The 18,538-nt window shown below is 41.8% G+C and overlaps 1 protein-coding gene across 1 annotated transcript in view; it reads right to left on the reverse strand.

Annotated features, from left to right (window-relative positions):
* bcas3 (BCAS3 microtubule associated cell migration factor) overlaps window positions 1-18,538 on the reverse strand; it is a gene marked incomplete at its 5' end in the record, with an annotated part of 612,428 nt that overhangs the window by 291,950 nt on the left and 301,940 nt on the right. Inside the window, 2 exons of the mRNA XM_055657406.1 lie at window positions 1,482-1,585; window positions 11,925-12,025. Coding sequence (XP_055513381.1) covers window positions 1,482-1,585; window positions 11,925-12,025 — 205 coding nt within the window. The remainder of the gene's footprint in view (window positions 1-1,481; window positions 1,586-11,924; window positions 12,026-18,538) is intronic.

Raw genomic sequence — 18,538 nt, forward strand, 5'->3', positions numbered from 1 at the left:
GATTCTATTCCGTTCACACAATTAAAGTGGTTGTTTTGTGAATTAACTTCTTTTAAAGTTGAGGCCGCAGAAACAGAGATGGATTACGATATACTGACAAATAAATCACGTTTCAAAGTGATAGTGTCACAGTTGCTGCCCAGGAGACCTAAGGCATCACAGCCCCAGGTTTACCTTGCAAGCTGACTGAACAGCAAATGCTGTAGATTAACATCCAAAAGGAAAAAACCTTGAAGGGAAAATTTTACAGGGCTGTGGATATAGAGCTAGAGTGGGACTAATTGGATAGCTCAGCCTTAGAAACATCACAAGCATAATTGAGACAGTGAACATAGAACAGTACAGCACAGGAACAAGCCCTTCAGCCCACTGTCTGTGCCAAGCCTGATGACAAATTAAACTTATCCTCTCTTCCTTCATGTGATCAATAGCCCAAATGGAGTGGTATCTGACAGTCTCTTTAATGCCACTATCGTATCTGCATCCACAACCACCCCTGGCTGCCCATTCCAGGCCCCCATCATACTCTGTGTAAAGAAATGGCCCCACGCATCTCCTTTATACCCTGCCTCTCTCACCTTATAACTAATCTCTCTAGTTTTAACATTTCTACTCTGAAAAAAAGGTTGTTGACTGTCTACACAATCGATACATCTCATAATTTTTAAAATTCTAACGGGCCATTCCTGAATCTCTGGCGCTCCAGCAAAAACAACCAAGTCTATCCAACCTCCCCTTATGGCTAATATCCCCTAATCCAGGCAGCATTCTTGTAAACCTCTTCTGTATGCTTTCTGGTGTGCCAGTGAGCTAGAAATCACTAACAAAAAGTTAAATTGACGTAATAATTTAATCTAGATTCAATTTGTCTATAGAACATAATCAAAAATAACGCACATTCAGCAATACTTACCAATAGTAAGGCAATAGAAATTATGTTTTTCGAAGAAATTGCAAGTGGAGATCTCTGACACAGGACCGATGGGAATGTGCCAGAGAGTGACAAAGAGGGACAGACAGGCAGAGACAGACGTACAGACAGACAGACAGAGAGAGGGAGAGGGAGAGGGAGAGAGAGGGAGAGGGGAGGGGGGGGGGGGGGGAGGGGGAGGGGGGGGGGAGGGGGAGAGGGGGGGGGGGGGGGAGGGGGGGAGGGGGACAGACAGAGAGACAGGGAGAGATAGAGAGAGACAGGCAGACAGACAGACAGGCAGAGAGAGACAGACAGACAGACAGACAGACAGACAGACAGACGTGATTGCAGGGATTTAAGCATAAAGATGAACATTTTAAATATAAGCCTGTCCCAGAACAAGAGCCAATGCAAGCTAACTAGCACAGGATTGATGGATTAGTGGGACTTTTTAACCTGTTATGATATAGGCAGCACAGATCTGAAAAAGGACAGGTTTATGAAGAGACTATGTTCAGGACATGGTCTGCTTCATTAGCACAGAAAAACCCCTCCTCAGACACCTCACCTGTGATAACCATTCCTCATCTTCTTGACCACTGTGGTCCGACCCAAGACTGTCACAGGATTCATGCCGTGCAAAGGTAGCTGCGGGACTGCCAGGCGAAACCACTGTCAAAAGGAGAAAATATCATTAGCATTTGTGGCTGACAACCTAAGATGGATATTTTTTCACTTTTTATCAAGTTCCTTTATCTCTTTTTTATTTCAGCAGGTGGAACAGCAGTGACGTTCCCGGTGGGTGGCCTGTCAATATTCCCAGTGACCCCTTGGAATATCTACATAATCCTGAGAGCTCCTGCAAATACTGGTATGGATGTTAGGGTCCACTAGATATACTGGCACACTCCAAGGGATTCTATGTAATTAAACGATTCTCCTGGGATCTTTCTATCAATAGTGGCTCTCTCCTGCGGGTCGACACGCCCCAAGATCCATGGAAGACCTCAAGTTCTTGCTTGCAAAGACTGTATCAACCACTTAAGGGCATCAATGTGTGAAACGTTTTTATGAGTGTATAGCAAGAAAATTAAAATACAACTCAATCAGTGCAGAAGGACATGAATGAAAATTCTTCAGTGCAGAATCCAAAATGTACATTTTGGCTTGGCCTTAGATCTCTAAAATCAGCCAAAAACTGAGAACTTTGACAACTGTTTGCAATCTATTCCCAGGTCCTGGAGTGCTCTTGGCTCCCACAGACAACATCAGTGAGTGGCTTTTGAAATATTCAGTCGTGAGATATTGGCCTCTATTTTAGATCTGTTGATGTAACTGTGGGAAAGACCTAGTTATAGCAAATGCTTCCTGTCCGCAGAACAATCAAATTTATGAAGGAAGTGCTTGCAGCAGGAAATTCCTCTCCGCAATCATTTCCTCAACATCCGAAGAAGAAGTCAGTATGGCTCTGACCTGCTCTTCACAGAAATAAGACCAGGGCATTGCAGCACGAGCAAATGACATTTCACCTGACCACCAATTACAATTATGAGTTCAATTCCTCTTTAATGATTACATACTGTGGTCTGAACCGCTTTGTGCAGGAGACACGAGGAGAAATCTGTTGGAGACGGATTGTGTCTGCTCATGTCAACATAACGAGAAGCAGTTGTTTCCTGTTCACTGAATAACCTGTTTGCCAATAATCATTCAGTTATCAGGAAGTGAGTGAGAGCCATAAACAGCTGAGTGGAGTGCAGTCACAGTGTTTAATATGAGAGCTCTTGCCATTAGTCATGTAGCATATACATACTGTCTCATCCTCTCCAGAGCCTATTATAAAAGGATTTACAACATGGAAATCTCCTTTGGAAAAGTCATTCATTCTTCATCAGGTGCAGCCTATTAACATCAAATACAGTAATGTCCTTAAAGATTGTACACACTTTCATTTTTTATCAACTTCTGTAAAGTATGCTTCAATATTATTTCATGCATAAATAAAGCCTACAGCACATTGACACAGACCAGTTGCCCCACACCATTTGTCCTTTTGCATATGCATATACAGACACTAAGACTCTCAGATTCATGCATAATGACAAATCAAAATATTTTAATCCAAAATGTTGTCTGTATTTACTCATTATGGGTTTTTATACACTTACTGTGTTATCCCAGAATTCAATTCTATCTACAATACCAAAGGTCAAAGGTTTTGTAGATAATCACAAAAATTATCTCCGAGTACTGCTGAAAACATACCATAATATCATTTGATAAATACAGGACTTGACATATTCACTTACTGAGAACAATGACCCTGATTATAGGTAACAGCAGGCCCTTTAATTATATAGGCAAGGGCATTTTTGTGGAAAAATAGACTGAATTGCAGAGCACAGTCCCAAAACACCAGTACAAAATGTCAAAAGCACATGCACTAACAGCGGGATTCAGTCACCATTAGCTTCCATCTTCAAAGCTGATTCTCTGTACGCATTCAGAGTAAATAAATTATGATCAGGTGTTCACATCTACAGACGGGCCGTGGGTATTGCTGGCAGAGATGCTCATGGAAGACCGTGCAATTCACAAGATATGAAAAAAACTCCCATACAAACAAAAATACAGTAGCTTGCACAAACATTAGAACTGAAATCACAGCCTGCAATTTTTCTTTGCTCTCTTTCTTTCCCACTTTGTAAAATTAGCTGAACAAAGATCATTTCCTTCCCACTTACATCCTGAACATGGCCACTCAGTGTCGCACATAAAGCTGCTTGAAGATGCTTTCTTGATTCCTGACCCTGGGGTGCAATAGCTGTACACTAATTAATTATTAAAGTTTTCTAACAATCAGCCAGTTTGAAGATTGTATTTCTCTTATGCTTCATTAGTGTGTCCCAGAGGAGTGGTCAGAGTACTGTGCGATTACCTTGTGGCTCATCCTTCTGCCCAGGGGACAAGGTCCAATCCAGGCTGTCGACTGCATCAGGAGTCTGCAGTTTCCGTTAGTCAGGCACATTTCCTACTCTATTTCTTTTGTACAGAATTGACTTTGGAGTCAATATTATAAAAGACAAAGTTTGAAAAAATTGATTGTTTTGTTTTAATCTCATCAATATATTGTTAAGGCGATTGATTTATTTTCTACCTGACATTCAGACAGGCACTTTGGCTGCGAACTCCTCCCTCCATGAGTTTTCTGAAGGCTTGTTGTCTTTATGGCATCAATGTTTGGTGTGCCACTGCAGGCAGAGACACAGTTTGAAGGAGAAGACAATCCTGTGGTTGGAGTTATGAAGCACACAGAGGAAAATAATGATATGTGTTGGAGGTCAATTAGCCCAACACAGGAAATTACTGGAGGAGATCGTCCAGACAGTGTCTTCTGCCTGATCATTTTAAATGGGTTCATCAATGACCATCCTTTTATCATAAGGTCAAATAGGGATGCTCATCAATGATTGCATGTTCCTCAGTTCCATTTGTGACTCCTCGGCAAATAAAACTATCCATGTTTGCATGCAGTACGTCTTTCAGGCATGGGCTGATATGTGGCTAGTAACATTCATGCCACAAAAGCGTCAGGGAATGACCGTCTCCAACTAACAGTATCTCCTTGTGACATGGATCCCTCTCTCCTAATCCGCCCATCCCTTGCAGAGTTGGTTTTACAATGGTGCTGGAGAGAATCATGCCCTATGCTTCACCTTGCTAATAATCCCCTTTATCTCTCCCTCCAATGTCTCTCCTACTCCTGTCTTCTTCTGTCTTCCTCTACTGGGGAGGAGAAAATGTGGTTTGTTATTTTAACAGTTATTGTGGCCAATATTAATTTTTGTTTTTGCAAAACCATATGAACATTAATACTTCGGGCAGTGCCAGCTTAACCCAATAAATATGGGTAGAATCCAAATTCTGGTCCATTATACTTTGAGATTCATATTGGCGATGAATTACTATTGATGCTTTCAAGCTCTTATCATGAATTTACTGCAGCTCTGTTCAAATAATGCCACATTTTCAGCCGGGAAACTAATGCACATGAAATCTCTCAATCAGTGGTGCATAACACTTGAATTTAAACTACAATGTTATCCACGTTTGAAGTAACTTAATCCTGGTTGATCAGTCTTTGTTATTAGACCGACACTAGACTAAGTGGGACCCATTGGGTCTCAGTCACATGGGAGGCCTGGTCCCCCAACGCAACCCATTCCCCAACGCAATATTCCACCACTCACCCGTTCCCCCAATGCAACCCGTTCCCCAAATGCATTATTCCACCACTCACCCATAGCCCCTAATTGCGCAGGCGTGGCTGACGGGTTCCTGTTGTGACGCCCGTGATCCTCCCTCCTCCCCTCACCCCCCCACTTCTTGCCCATCTCCCCAACGCATTCACTCCATCCCCCCTCAACCCCCCCCCATCCCCACTTAGCGGCTCTCTGGCGTCACAGCCATTTCCGCCCATTGGGTTCTCCTTGTGACGTAGAACCCGCAGGTATTACTGTGTAGCGCAGCTGACGGGTGTGGATGAGGGGGGATGTGTGGGGGAGGAGGGGTGTGTGGGGGAGGGGGGTGTGGGGGAGGGATGTGTGTGTGGGGGGAGGGGGGGGGGTGGGGGGGGGTGTGGGGGGGGGGGGGGGGGGGGTATGAGCCAGCAAGGAGGACCAGAGGGGAAGGGGCTGGAGTGGACGCACAGCAGTCACTGGTCTACTGGTTGCTGGTCGCTGGTCGTTCTCCGCCGAGATCAGATTCTCCGCTTTCCATTTGGCGATATTTCCCGTGCCGGGCCTGGCCGTTTCCAGTCCCTCCGAAATTTGTGTCCGGTTGGAAACCTCCGCCGGCCATCCACCGCTCCAGTAAAGACGCGATGGCGCAGGAAGGGGCGGATTGTCCCGCAGAGTGACAGGAGAAAAGACCAATCCAGGGGCGCTGAACGGTAGGAGAGGAGATCGATCTGCGCACGCGCGGTTTTTAAGATTTTTAAACCTCGCTAAAGTTTACATTAGACCAACGATCGGAATGAAACTTGGTGCAATCGCAGCGCAGGAGAACGGTGAGTTTTGCACAAATAGAATGACCACGCAACCGGAAGATAACAAGATCAGAGCTTTAGTTATGTATAGATGAGCAAAAATGTGCGTTTTCCTTTCTTTCACATTTGGTATTTATTGATCCCTTGCGGGAACGTCGCAGTGCATTGTGATTGAGGCACGGACATATGTTAAAACAAGAGGATGGCAGATATTTCTAGCGATGAAGGATTCAAGGCTATGAGGAGAATGCAGGACGATTAGATCTGGGTTACAGAACCAATGGTTTCATTCAAACATAATGCATGAAATGTCCATCCTTCTTCATTTGAATGGTCTTCAGCTCAAAAGGCTTTGGCGATAGAGTAAAATCAGCTGATATACCCTGAAGTCAATTCTCACTGGCAGGCTCTCTCAGGAATAATGAACTGCTGAGTGAGTAATTAGGGACTGCCCACCACCCAGGAAAATTAGCCAAAGTCGACTAAGGCATAAATAGAAAACAATTCAAAAAGGACTTAGAAATTGAAATGGTTCTATGGAACCATAACGTAAATATTTTAAATTATTTCGTAATTGAACTTAATGTGCTCCGAATAACATTGAGCCTTTTGCTGAGGCGGCATGTGGGTGTCTGTAGAAGGCAGGCTGTATAACCTCAACACAAGCTGAAAGCGGAATCTTGTTTTAGAATAATGACTTGCCAACAAAAAAAGTATCACTTCTCAGGAATGCAGATTTTCTCAAAACATCCGAATACCGGAGTACGGATTTTCTCTTCACACTTTTAATCGGGTTTTCGGCAGACTGCCGTTTATCTCTCCCTACGATGTGGAGCTCAGACAAAGAGATCCCAAGGTTGCACTGCCTTCAGCAGTCATTAGTGCGATAGTGTGCGAGAACACATCAGTTGACAATTGAAGGTAGACATAAATGCTGGAGAAACTCAGCGAGTGAGGCAGCATCTATGGAGCGATGGAATAGGCGATGGAGGGGGTCGAGACCCTTCTTCAGACTGATGTCGGGGGTGGGGGGGGGTAGGGTACGGGGGAAAAAAACAATTGACAATTGTATACACCTTCTGACATTTTGTCCTGCAGACTTTGATGGAATTGAATGTGAAAGGGCCAGCGTAACTGATGACTAATCTGTTACATTTTTACTATTCCATCTTCTTCCTGAAACTCCATTGCAACAGAGCTGGGACTCTAATTTTGATTTTCTCTGAAGTATTGAACAACAAAAAAAAAGAGCAGAAGAAACTCAGTTCAGTAGTTCAGGAAGCATCTGGAATGGACGGACAATGTTTCCATTTGGGAACCTAGGAATAGGGGGAAGAGAAAGGGTGGAAAGGAGAGGTGGAGGTGGGGCGAAGTCTGGGAACTTATAGGTGTGTGCAGGTGATGGGGTGGGGGCTGATTGTCAGATGAGTGGAGTAAGTGGCAAAGGCTAGAGAAGATAAAAAGATGTCGGGTAAGGAAAGAAGAGGAGTGAAATGTAAAGGCAGAAGGATGAATATGGGGACAGGGGGACAGGAATGAGGAGGAAATAAAAGGGAAATATGGGATTCGGAGATAGTAGATTGGCATAGGCAGCCGGGGAAAGGAGCAGGATGACAAGCGTGGTGGGAGATGTTTTGAGAAATTTGTTTTCACCAGGGTGGAGAGAGGAAGTGGGGTGTGCATTATTTGAAATTGGAGAATTCAATGTTCATACCATCGGGTTTTAGGCTACCCATATGGAATATGAGGTGCTGAAACCATCAATACCAACTGGAAATTGTGGAAATATGGGAAATAATTTGGGTCAGGTTCAGGCATTATGTTCCCTACAACCAAACCAACCCCCTGCACCATGGACAACAGCCAGTGTTGAGTCCCAGCAACATTCACACACAGCAAATAGGCAGCTACATGAAGGTGGAATTTGAACTACAGAGAAAGGGAGGAAAGTAATAAGCAAGTTAAGAAGTTATGCCAAACTCAAAGATCTTTTGTTCACATTTTGCAAAGAATGGATAGCTCTTGTACATTTAAGTCTGATTCTAATTTGATTCATATTTACTGTTTGCTTATTTTGAACCCTTTCAGTGATGGGGAATACCTGTTTTAGTTTTGAAGATAAACAGAACCTGATTCTACATTTACCAGAACATTTTATTCTGCAAGATAGCTGCAGAGATCTCAAAACAAGCTTTGCAAAAAAATCCACAACCTCCTACACTGTGGCAAAAAAAAAGGTAAAAGCACTATGCAGGTACCCTGCTTGGAGAGAGGAAAAAGTAGTCACTGGGTATTTGTTCGCTGACCCAAGAGGACAAAGGTCAACTCTAATCAAATATAATGACTGCTAATGCAGACATCTGATCACTAGCTAACTACAGCAGCCTATGAGGTTCCGTGCAGAGCCTCTGTGAGTAGTCAGCTGGGGACTTTCATCTCCACTTGGACAGATAATGTAACCAAACAACTGACAGGATGCTAATACTTCAACAAAATGATAGACAGCTACAAATTCTTAAACTGAGCTGTTCCTTAATGATAATCATGACATCCCATTTGTTTTTCATTATTATTCTTATCCACAGTCAGAATTTAACCCCATGCAGTCTAGGTAACACCCAAGTTATTTTTATCTCTGCTTTTCTCAACTTCTTTTGTAAACGCTTCCCTTTCAGTGGCCACAGTTGTCCAATTTGGTGATCTTTATAGTGCAAAGCCTGGTCACTTAAATGTACTTTATTCTGGAGAAGGGTTTCGGCCCGAAACGTTGCCTATCTCCTTCGCTCAATAGATGCTGCTGCACCCGCTGAGTTTCTCCAGCATTTTTGTGTACCTTTATTCTGGGGATGTTAGCAACATATGATCGCTCTCGGAATACTGTGAGCAGTATTGCTATAGTAGGATGTGATTGAGGTAGAGAGAGCACAGAAAAGATTAACATATATGTTGCCAGAACTGGAAAGCTTGAGTTATAAGAGGAGAGTGGATAGGCTGGGACTTTTCTATGGACTGAAGAAGACTGAGAGGTGGCCTATTTATGGTTTCTATAGTCATGAAGGGCAGAGATAAAAAAAAGACAGTCAGTCTTTATCCTAGTGTAGGAGAATCTAAAATAAGAAGGCAGGTTTAAATTGAGCAGATAAAGATTTAAATAGAATCTTTGGGGGAAGTTTTTCACACAGAGATTGGTAGGTATATTTATCATGCTGACAGAGAAAGTGGTATAGGCATGTGCAATTACAACATTTAACACAGATAGGAAAGGTTTAGCGGGATATGTGCCAAGTGTAGGCAAATGGGACCGACATATAGGCAACTTGGTTGGCATGGATGAGTTTGGCTGAAGGGTTTGTTTCTGTACTGTACAACTCTCTATTTGATAATGCCCATGTGTGATTTAATACACAATGGCTGTCACCCCAAAACAAAGCAAATAGGACTGGCGATGTTTCTTCCAAAAGGATAATCAGGAACCCGTTCTTTATTTTTCTGCATAAAAACAGCAGCTTGGGCGCTAAGTTATAACATACAAATCCATATTTTTTTTAAAGGATTCAGGATTTTGTAAGTTCTCAAATGCTTCCACAGCCATTACACCATGACGCTACCGAGATTACTTCATTGCGATTTTGCATCCAACTAACAAGCACTTGTAGCAGAAATCAATGGATAATGATGGAAGAATAAAACCCACATGCTGTTTAATTGTGTAAGTCTGGTCATCAAAACACAGCAAAGAAAGGAACGACAGTATCCATTGCTCTTCAGGTTATCAAGACTTGTGAAAAACAACTTAAATGCATTGCAGCCCAGACTCCAAAGCCAAATAAAATGCTTCCCAGATTATTTCATTCATCACTAACTTTCATTAGGTCAACTACAATGCTGCATTTAAGCCATGTCATCCTGTCTGAACCCATTTTTTTTCAGGATTACCAACAATATTTTTCAGATTACCTGCAGTTTATAGGACTGATTTTAGAAAGGAATGGGAGGGGTGTGGGAGGGGTGAAGTGGTTTCTTCAAAACAGAACAATTCCTGGATCAAGGAACATCAGTTATTTTCCCAAAGGTATTAATGCGACTATAATTTATCACAATAGTAAATAACCCCTCTAATGTGCACATGCTTATCAGGTGGTGGTATACTTGACAATTTTTGCCCAGCCATTAAGTAAGGAAAATGGATATGAACTATCACTATGGCCTTATTATGTGATCAACAAATCATATTTTACAACCACACAAGGTAACGATTTGGCAGGTAATGTGTCATTTTTCTTGTTAAAGCACTAAGCCAGTTATGAATCATGCTGGAAGTGTAACAGAGGAATCGAAGTGTCCATAGAAGGAACAAGTGGGCCATAAAACATCAGTGCCATTTCCTGGGGTAGAATTGCACAAACTCTCAGTATTCTTTGTGTAACTTGCAGATGGGATAACCAAAGTACTATCACTAGTCTCTTCCATAGCAGGCCGACAGCATCAGTAAGTTAACATCTTTTTTTTTTAATGGAGTATTAAACCAGTACAATTTAAAGATGCCATGTGAAAAGCCCTTGAGATAAGGAAGAAAATAAATAAAATTGCATTTTACGAGTGCCACATAATACATTTCAGCACGTGCCTGTATTAGAATTTTTGGTCTGCTTATTTACAGGAAACCTGTTTGTAAATGAGTTCAGTTCCCTTTTAATGACTAACATAACCAGTAAGAATCTTTATTATTGATAAGTTCCAACAGGTTGCATAAAAACTGAATAGAGCAGACATAAACTTGCCCGGGCTAGGATAACACTGCCAGAACACAGCACACACTATATTTATTCATTCATGAAGCAAGAAGAAAGCCTGCATTTATTGCAGAATTCTAATTTCCTTTGAACTGAGTTAACATTTTAGAGGGTGGTTATGACGTGTGGATCAGGAATCACTTGCCGTCCAGAATAAGTAATATAACAGTTTTCCTTCAGGAAAGGAAATTTGTTAACCAGATGGATATGCAGAAGAATTTGATAGTTTCATGGCCAACATTATTGATATCAATTTGTAATTTTTGTTTTAATTTCGCTACTTGCCATGATGGCAAATGAGCTCATGTCTACAGGTCAATTAACCAGGCCTTTGGATTTTGGTGTAGTACGCTAAGCACTATTGTTGCACATCCAGCCTATGAAAGCTATATTTGAGGATGTTGGGAATTTTGGAGTTGTTGGAGGAAAAGACAGCTAGCATTCATCGTCTTCAATTCTACTCAGTAACATCTGGGGAAAGAACACTTGTGGATACCGGACAAAACTAGCATCTTAGCTTTAGCTACCGGTATCTAAAGTGTTCAAATATCCTGATCCCACTCATGGGGCAAGCTTGTAAAGAAGAACATCCTTATGAGTGTGTCACCATTGGAGTGAATAGAATGGTGCTCCATCACAACTTACTATTAGATCTCAAAAATGGAATAGCCAGGAGCAGGATATAATCCATTTGGAACTGCACTACAGATCAATTAGATCATGACAAATCTGATGCAATCAATCATAGAATCATCAGAGCACAGAAGAAGGCCCTTCAGCCCATTTTCCTTCTGAATCAAAATTTATCAATCTCAGGTCGTAAAAGTTCCAATTTATCAAATCATGCCGATTGGTGCTATGTTCCAAAATTTCATCTGAAAATGAATTTTCTCATTTCCCTTTCACGTCACTATTGTTTTTAATTTTCCATGACTATTTCTGTACATTAAAAAAAATCTAATATTTTTTTTTAAATAACAGGGAGAACTACTGATGGAATAAAAATGATGCAAGTCACAGGCTAAGAGTCTGGATGTGGGAGTACCACAATGTGTCTGCCACGAGGTCCATATAACATTTAAAGAACACGGCTTTGCTGAACAGGAGTCCTCGCAATACTTCCTTCAACATATTGCACCACGAAAATGATGAGCAAGGGAATACTACTTACTAGCAGCCAGCTGGTTCTGATAATGTTGGACTGCATCAGCACTGAGAAGCAAAGGATGGTTTGCATTGAAGGGCGGCTGAAGTTCATTCCACAGTGGAGTCCTACACAGCAGAGGAGAATAAAAACACAACTCATTTGGGAAGAACAATCACACACAGAGAACAGGCAGACACTGCTAATACTTCAGTGAGGTTGTCAACTCTAGGACTGATGTGAATTATCAATATTACAATCACCATTCAAATAACCTCTTGAAATCTTATGAATATTTAAGATGTTTTATTCCAGGCTTAATGAATCTTTCCAAAAATGCTAACATATCTTTCTATTCCATTCCTTCAGATTGCCACAATACTGTTCCCAGGCAACCATCAAAAACCATGCAGTCCTCAGTTGTTTAGGATCAAGGAATCATATGAAACATTTGACTGATTGGAGTATTGAACATTTTTTTTGCGTTTTGCTGCTTTGTCTATGTTTTGGTGATGCACAACGCTGGGTATGTAAAATTTTAATTCAACCATTTCTTCAGTTTAGAAAATATCCAGTTAGCATGGAGTTGACCTTGCCAAAATTTGCATTGTGTGTAGACAGCAATTTTATAACATTAGGGCCCAGTCCCTGCTGACCAAGTCCATGCTGACCATCAACCACCCATTTGCACTAATTCTACGCTAATATAATCCAATTTAATTCTCTCCAAATCATTATCAATTCCCCTCCCCTCTCAAATTCCACCAGTCACCTGCATCCAAGGGGCAATTTAGAGAAGTCAATAACTTACCGACACACTCGCCTTTGGGATGTGGGGGGCAACCAGAACACCCAGGGGAAACCCAGTTGTTCACAGGGAGATGTGCAAACTCCACACAGACAGCACCTGAGGTCAGGATTGAACCCAAGTCTCTGGCACTGAGGCAGCGGCTCCACAATCTGCACCACTGTGCATTCAAAATGGCGCATTCACAGCATTAGTCATTTTGCCATTAGTATATCTGCATTTTGTAAAAATGACATATTCCTCATGTAACATAGAATAGTATTACACAGGCCCACAATGTTTGTGCCGATCATGATGCCTAGCTGAACTGATCTTATCTGCCTGCACATGATCAATATCTCTCTATCCCCTGCATCTCTGCACTTATATAAAAGCCTCAAAAGCCACTATCACATTAGCCTCCGCCTAGCAATGCGTTCCTGGCCGTCACCACCATCTGTGTAAAGATTTGCCCTATACATCTCCATTAAACTATCCCCCTCTCACCTTATAACTATGACCTCTAGTGTTTCCACCCTGGGAAAAGGTTCTCACTGTCTACCCTATCTATGCCTCTCATCATTTTATATACAAACATTTGCATTTACTGATCCAAGTTGGATGGAGAAGCTGAATGTGATCAATTCCCTGCTCTTTCTTGGTTCTAAAGTAAAAATTATTTGTTCAGAGGATGTGGAAATTGCTGGCAAGCTAAGAATGTATTGCCGAATTCTACGAGCTTCCTGAACAGAGTGGCAAGCTGGACAATTTCACGGAATAGCATGAGGCAACATCATTAGTGCATCTGGAGTCACATGCAGACCTGACCAGCAAAAAAGGCAACGGCAAGCTAGGTCTTTGTAACAATCCAGCAGCTTCATGGTCATCATTGCTGACGGTAGCGTTTTTTTACTTAGAGATTTTATTTAATTATTTGAACTTAAATTCTCCAGCTGCTGTGCTCACATTTGAACCTATGCTGCCAAATCAATATTCCAGGTCTCTGGATACTATTCGATTAAATTAACTAACATGCTGCTTTGCCACTGAAAAATTGCAGCCTTAATCTGATTCATAAACTAAATTTGAAGCATTACCGTTAGTTCCCGATATATCAGGTTTTGATTTTGCACGGAATTATGTAAAATGTTCGGCATATTAATAGGTTATTTGACCCAACTACTCCGAGCTGGTATTTATGTGCCACACAATTCTGTCAGTTTTTTTTCTATTATACACAGAGAAGCATTGTTCTGAGGTGATAAAAAGCTTTTAGTTGGTGCAAGTTTCTCCCTTTTGAAACTGCACATTCTAAAATGCATCTTTGTTGACTGCTGCCACTATTAGAGGCAATGAGCTCCACTTACGAGGCACTTTCAGGTTAAAGATGTCCTTTCTGAATTATTTTATGGGTTTATATAAGCTGAATTCATGTGACAATGCAGTAACAGAGTTAAAAAAATCCGAATCTTGAACCAAGTCCTGAGCTGACACCTACGTGAATTACTGTGGGAGTCCCCAGTGGAGACTGTCTCACTACATTCCATTTTGGCATCATTTCAGACCTCAACATCCGCCTTAGACTACCCAAGTTGATGCAAGGCAAAGCCATCAATTTGTGGTGTAGGCACATTCCCACTCAAGAAAGTGTAGCTAACAAAGAGAGAATTCTGCATCTAACTTTAGTTGCAAAACACTAATGGGAATGTCACATCAGATACACATTTCGGACCATGACTAATTCTGTATCCTATTGAAACTAATATGCCAAGTAACTGTTGTAAAACTGCATACCTCTGGATCACTGTCTATTTGTGATAATACAAATCAATCCTGCACATTTCATCTCCAAACAGATGGAAGCTAGGGACTCACACATTCACACTCCACAAGTATAATATATTTTGGCGAGTTTTATTCATGGGATGAAACTCATCGGAAGAATCTGAAATTCCTAAGCCAAGCAACTGAGGTGCTGGGACTTCCTCTCTTTTCCATTTCCGACAAAAGTCTTCAAAGTGAGACATTAACTCTGTTTCTCTTTCCACAATTTCGGCCTGAACTGCTGACTTGTTTCCAGCATTTTTCTTTATATTTCAGATTTTCAGCATCTGCAGTTTTTTTTTTACACAGAATTTGTTTAAACATGAATTGGAACAGCTGCAATGATGCAGGGCTCCTTTCTGCCCTATTCGTGCAGCAGCCTACAGGCTGAGCAGCCAGCAGCCTTAGCCAGTGGTATATGTGCCTGCCATCATTATTCATAGCTTTGCCTGGGGGGTGGGTGGGGGGTCACAAATGTTTGTGGTTAACAATTTGGCAAAAGGCAGAAAAATGCCTGAACATTTTGGGCAATAGAGCAAAATGATACTTTGAGTTGATATATTAATGACTATACTTTTAAAGCCAGATATGAGGAAGGTCCAGCACTTTGAAAAGATAATGCCCAATCTTACTTTTCTATTGTACAAGAGCTAACACCACTGGGTGCTTTGGGACATCGTGAGGCCGCAAACATCACTGTTGAAATGCAAATCTTTCTTTCTTCTGTTAAGACTGTCCTCTCCACTTAATTACTAACTTGCAATTTCACAGAACGGAAGTGAAAAACTAACTGTGATTAAAGCAATTTCATAAAAAGATTTAATTTGGGGGGAAAAAATGGAAATAATATTTGACAATATTTATCTTTGTCCCGTAAAAGCAACCTTTATAACATCTCCATGTGTGGTATTTGAATTATCCAGTCCCCAGCTCTGGGACTTGGTCAATTTTGGCTGCTTTTTTAAATGTTCTCATTAAAAAAAAGTTTTCATTTGCTGACCTTCCCCCAAATACATAACTTGGAACAACTGGTCTGTGACAAATGAACTTACGAACTTCAAGACCCATTACATCTTTTAATTGTAACAAAATCATGTGAAAATAACTTTAAAAAAAAACAGAAGTCATGGTGGTGTATGGAATGAATAAATCAGAGGAGCAGCAAATTCCCCTTGGAGAAAACAGTAACCAGCTTAGGTAAAAGACTGCTGGTTATGATTATGATGTGCAATATTGACAGGAGCTTATTGTGAAGAAGGAAGGGTGCCTGGCTGGCTTTTTTTACTAGGAAATTTCCTGAGATTCCTACCTTTAAAGGGTACATGAAAACGTAGTTTATCTCCGTAAAGAAATCTAATCAAAATTACGAGAGTCCTCTCTCATGGCTCTTCACTGACTGACATTGAAAATAGGCCACCATGACAGGACATGGTCTCTGGAGGGATCTCCAACCATCGCTTCCATTCGATGCTTCACCTTCTTCAGCATTTGCTTGGTTTGAAGGTGGCTCGCTAACACTCCTGTTCTCTAGGTTCTAATGGTGGCTGTCAAGTTTAAGGTGCGTGCTGTATGTAGTCCAAATTTCTGAAGTGTTCAGGGGAATAGGGAAGACTGCTGCCCGGTAAACAATGAGCTTTGTGCTAGTTTGAGGCCTTGATCTTTTAACATTCTTTTCCTCATATGGTCAAAGGTTTGCTGGTGCACTGGTGTATTGGTGAATTTCAACATTGATGCCTGCCTTCTCCTGGGATGTGGGAAGTAGTCTACATATTTTTTATTGGGGATCTTTATTTGCGAGGAGGGTGCGGTCTGTCGTGTCGGCGGGGAAGGTTAGTATAGGCTCTTTGGAGACTTTCAATAATAGGTCAATTTTCTTCGATACTTCAATGATTGAATCGACAATGAGTTGGTGCTCAGCCTCTGAACATATGCGTACTGCAGCTCATGGCTAAGGGAGGATTGATCCTGGGTTCTGGAATAGATTTGATAACAACTGAACAGCTTCCACCTGTCCTGTCGATTCATTCCTTTCCAGCAAATGGATGAAATATTGAAGGAATGAGGCAACCTTACTTGACACCTCTTTGCAAAGAAATAGGGTTTGTGGTGGAGGCGATGACAAAATCATACATGCCCTCATGTAGCAGACTGAGATTAATTTGACAATGAGGTCAAAAATACATAATAGATATATTATGTGTTATATATGGTGGCTGATGTTGCTTCTTGCATTCCTTAGAGTAGTTACATGGTGAAGATGGTTTAGTTTATTATTGTCACGTGTACTGAGGTACAGTGCAAAGCTTTTGTTGCATGATATCCAGTCAAAATAAAGACACGATCAAGCTGCTCCTAGTATAAAGATGAAGGGTACGATATTTAGTGCAAGACAGAGTCAGATGACAACTGATCAAAGATAGTTCAAATGTCTCCACTGAGGTAGATGGGAGGTTAGGACTATCCTCTAGCTCAGGGGTCGGCAACCTTTGCTGCCTAGGGGCTGTGAGCGGATGGCGGGCCACATCTATCACGTGTACACATGGATCCTGTCCCTTCGAGGACGCCACCCGGAGCACTGAGCTCAAATATCATACTCGTTCGTCCCCAGCCTACTGACAACCCCGATCCCAACAGTGAAGCCCAGACACAGAAGGTGCGCGGCCGTGCTGGCGGCTTTGCGCAGGATGCGGTACAGTCAAATCATCTTCCAGGTACCGGAGGTAGAAAAAAATGCTGGAGAAACTCACTCCAGCATTTTTTTCTCTCTGTGATTTTTCCAGCATCTGCAGTTCTTTCTTAAACATTCCAGGTACCGGGAGGTCTCGTTTGCAAAGAGGTGTCAAGTACCATGTTGTGTTGCATCACGATAAAAAGCTTACTATGATGTATATTTAGAAGTTGGTGAGGGTTGTTGGGGACATGCCAAATTTCCTCAGTCTTCTTAGAAAGTTGAGGTGTTAGTGTGCTTTTTTTGGCCACAGCTTCGATGTGGCTGCTTCAGGACATATAGCTGGTCATATTTATTCTTAAGAACTTGAGCTTCCAACCATCATGGAATCTACATGGAATCAATCTCTCCAGTAATTCAGGGAACAATTCTTCAGCCAGGATGAAGACTTTTGCAATTAATTTGCCTGTGGCAGTCAGCAGGGAGACCCCTCTAAATGTCTGGCAATTGGGTTTGTCTTCTTTCTTGAAGTTGATCACAAATATCATGTCTCTAAGATCACCTGACATATCCCCCACATAAAAGATAAGACTTAATTTCGCCATTGACACGTTTTAGCAGGAATACCATCTACTCCTGAGACCTCCTTTTTCAGTTGACACAATTTGAATTTCACTGGACCTCAATTGGTACATTTGACAATAAACTGGCCTTGAAACATTGAAGGCCATGTCAACCTCGTGTCAGGTTATTATGTCTCTTGTTAGAGACATACTAAACTACTGATGCAGGAATCTTGTGCAAAACACAAGGTGTCAGGCGAACTCAATGGGTCAGGCAGCACCTGTGGAGGGAATGGACAGATAATGTTTTGGGTTGGGACCCTTCTTCAGATTGCTTTGAGTTGGGGAGAAAGCTGGAAAATAGGACCAATTGTAGTAGTGGGGAGAAAACTTGTCTGGGTCAGTGCTGAGAGTAAAGGGAGTGAACATCAGGGTGGTGAATAAGCTACTTCTCTCCTGGATGGTGTTGAGTTTCTTGAGTGCGGATTCAGCTATACGCCAAGCAAATGAAGTGTATTCCATTACGCGGTGGAAGTAGATGAGAGGAATGGCTCGTAACCATAGTGGGGCATGTCACCAGAGCTTCTGCATCTGTTTAGTCATGGTACATGCTGACATGGACCACTTCGTATTTTTAAGAGGTGCGTGGAACAGACCATCCTACAATCACCAGTCACCATCTTCATGTCTAAAGTTATGATGGTGAGAAGGCAGTCAAAGACAGAGATGAAAATGGCTGTACTCATTAACCTGTTTTGCGAAATGTACGCAGCAATGTCCTGTTGCCGATATGAAGAAC

The sequence above is a fragment of the Leucoraja erinacea genome, chromosome 28 (assembly GCF_028641065.1).
Source record: "Leucoraja erinacea ecotype New England chromosome 28, Leri_hhj_1, whole genome shotgun sequence".
In the NCBI taxonomy this organism is placed as follows: domain Eukaryota; kingdom Metazoa; phylum Chordata; class Chondrichthyes; order Rajiformes; family Rajidae; genus Leucoraja; species Leucoraja erinaceus.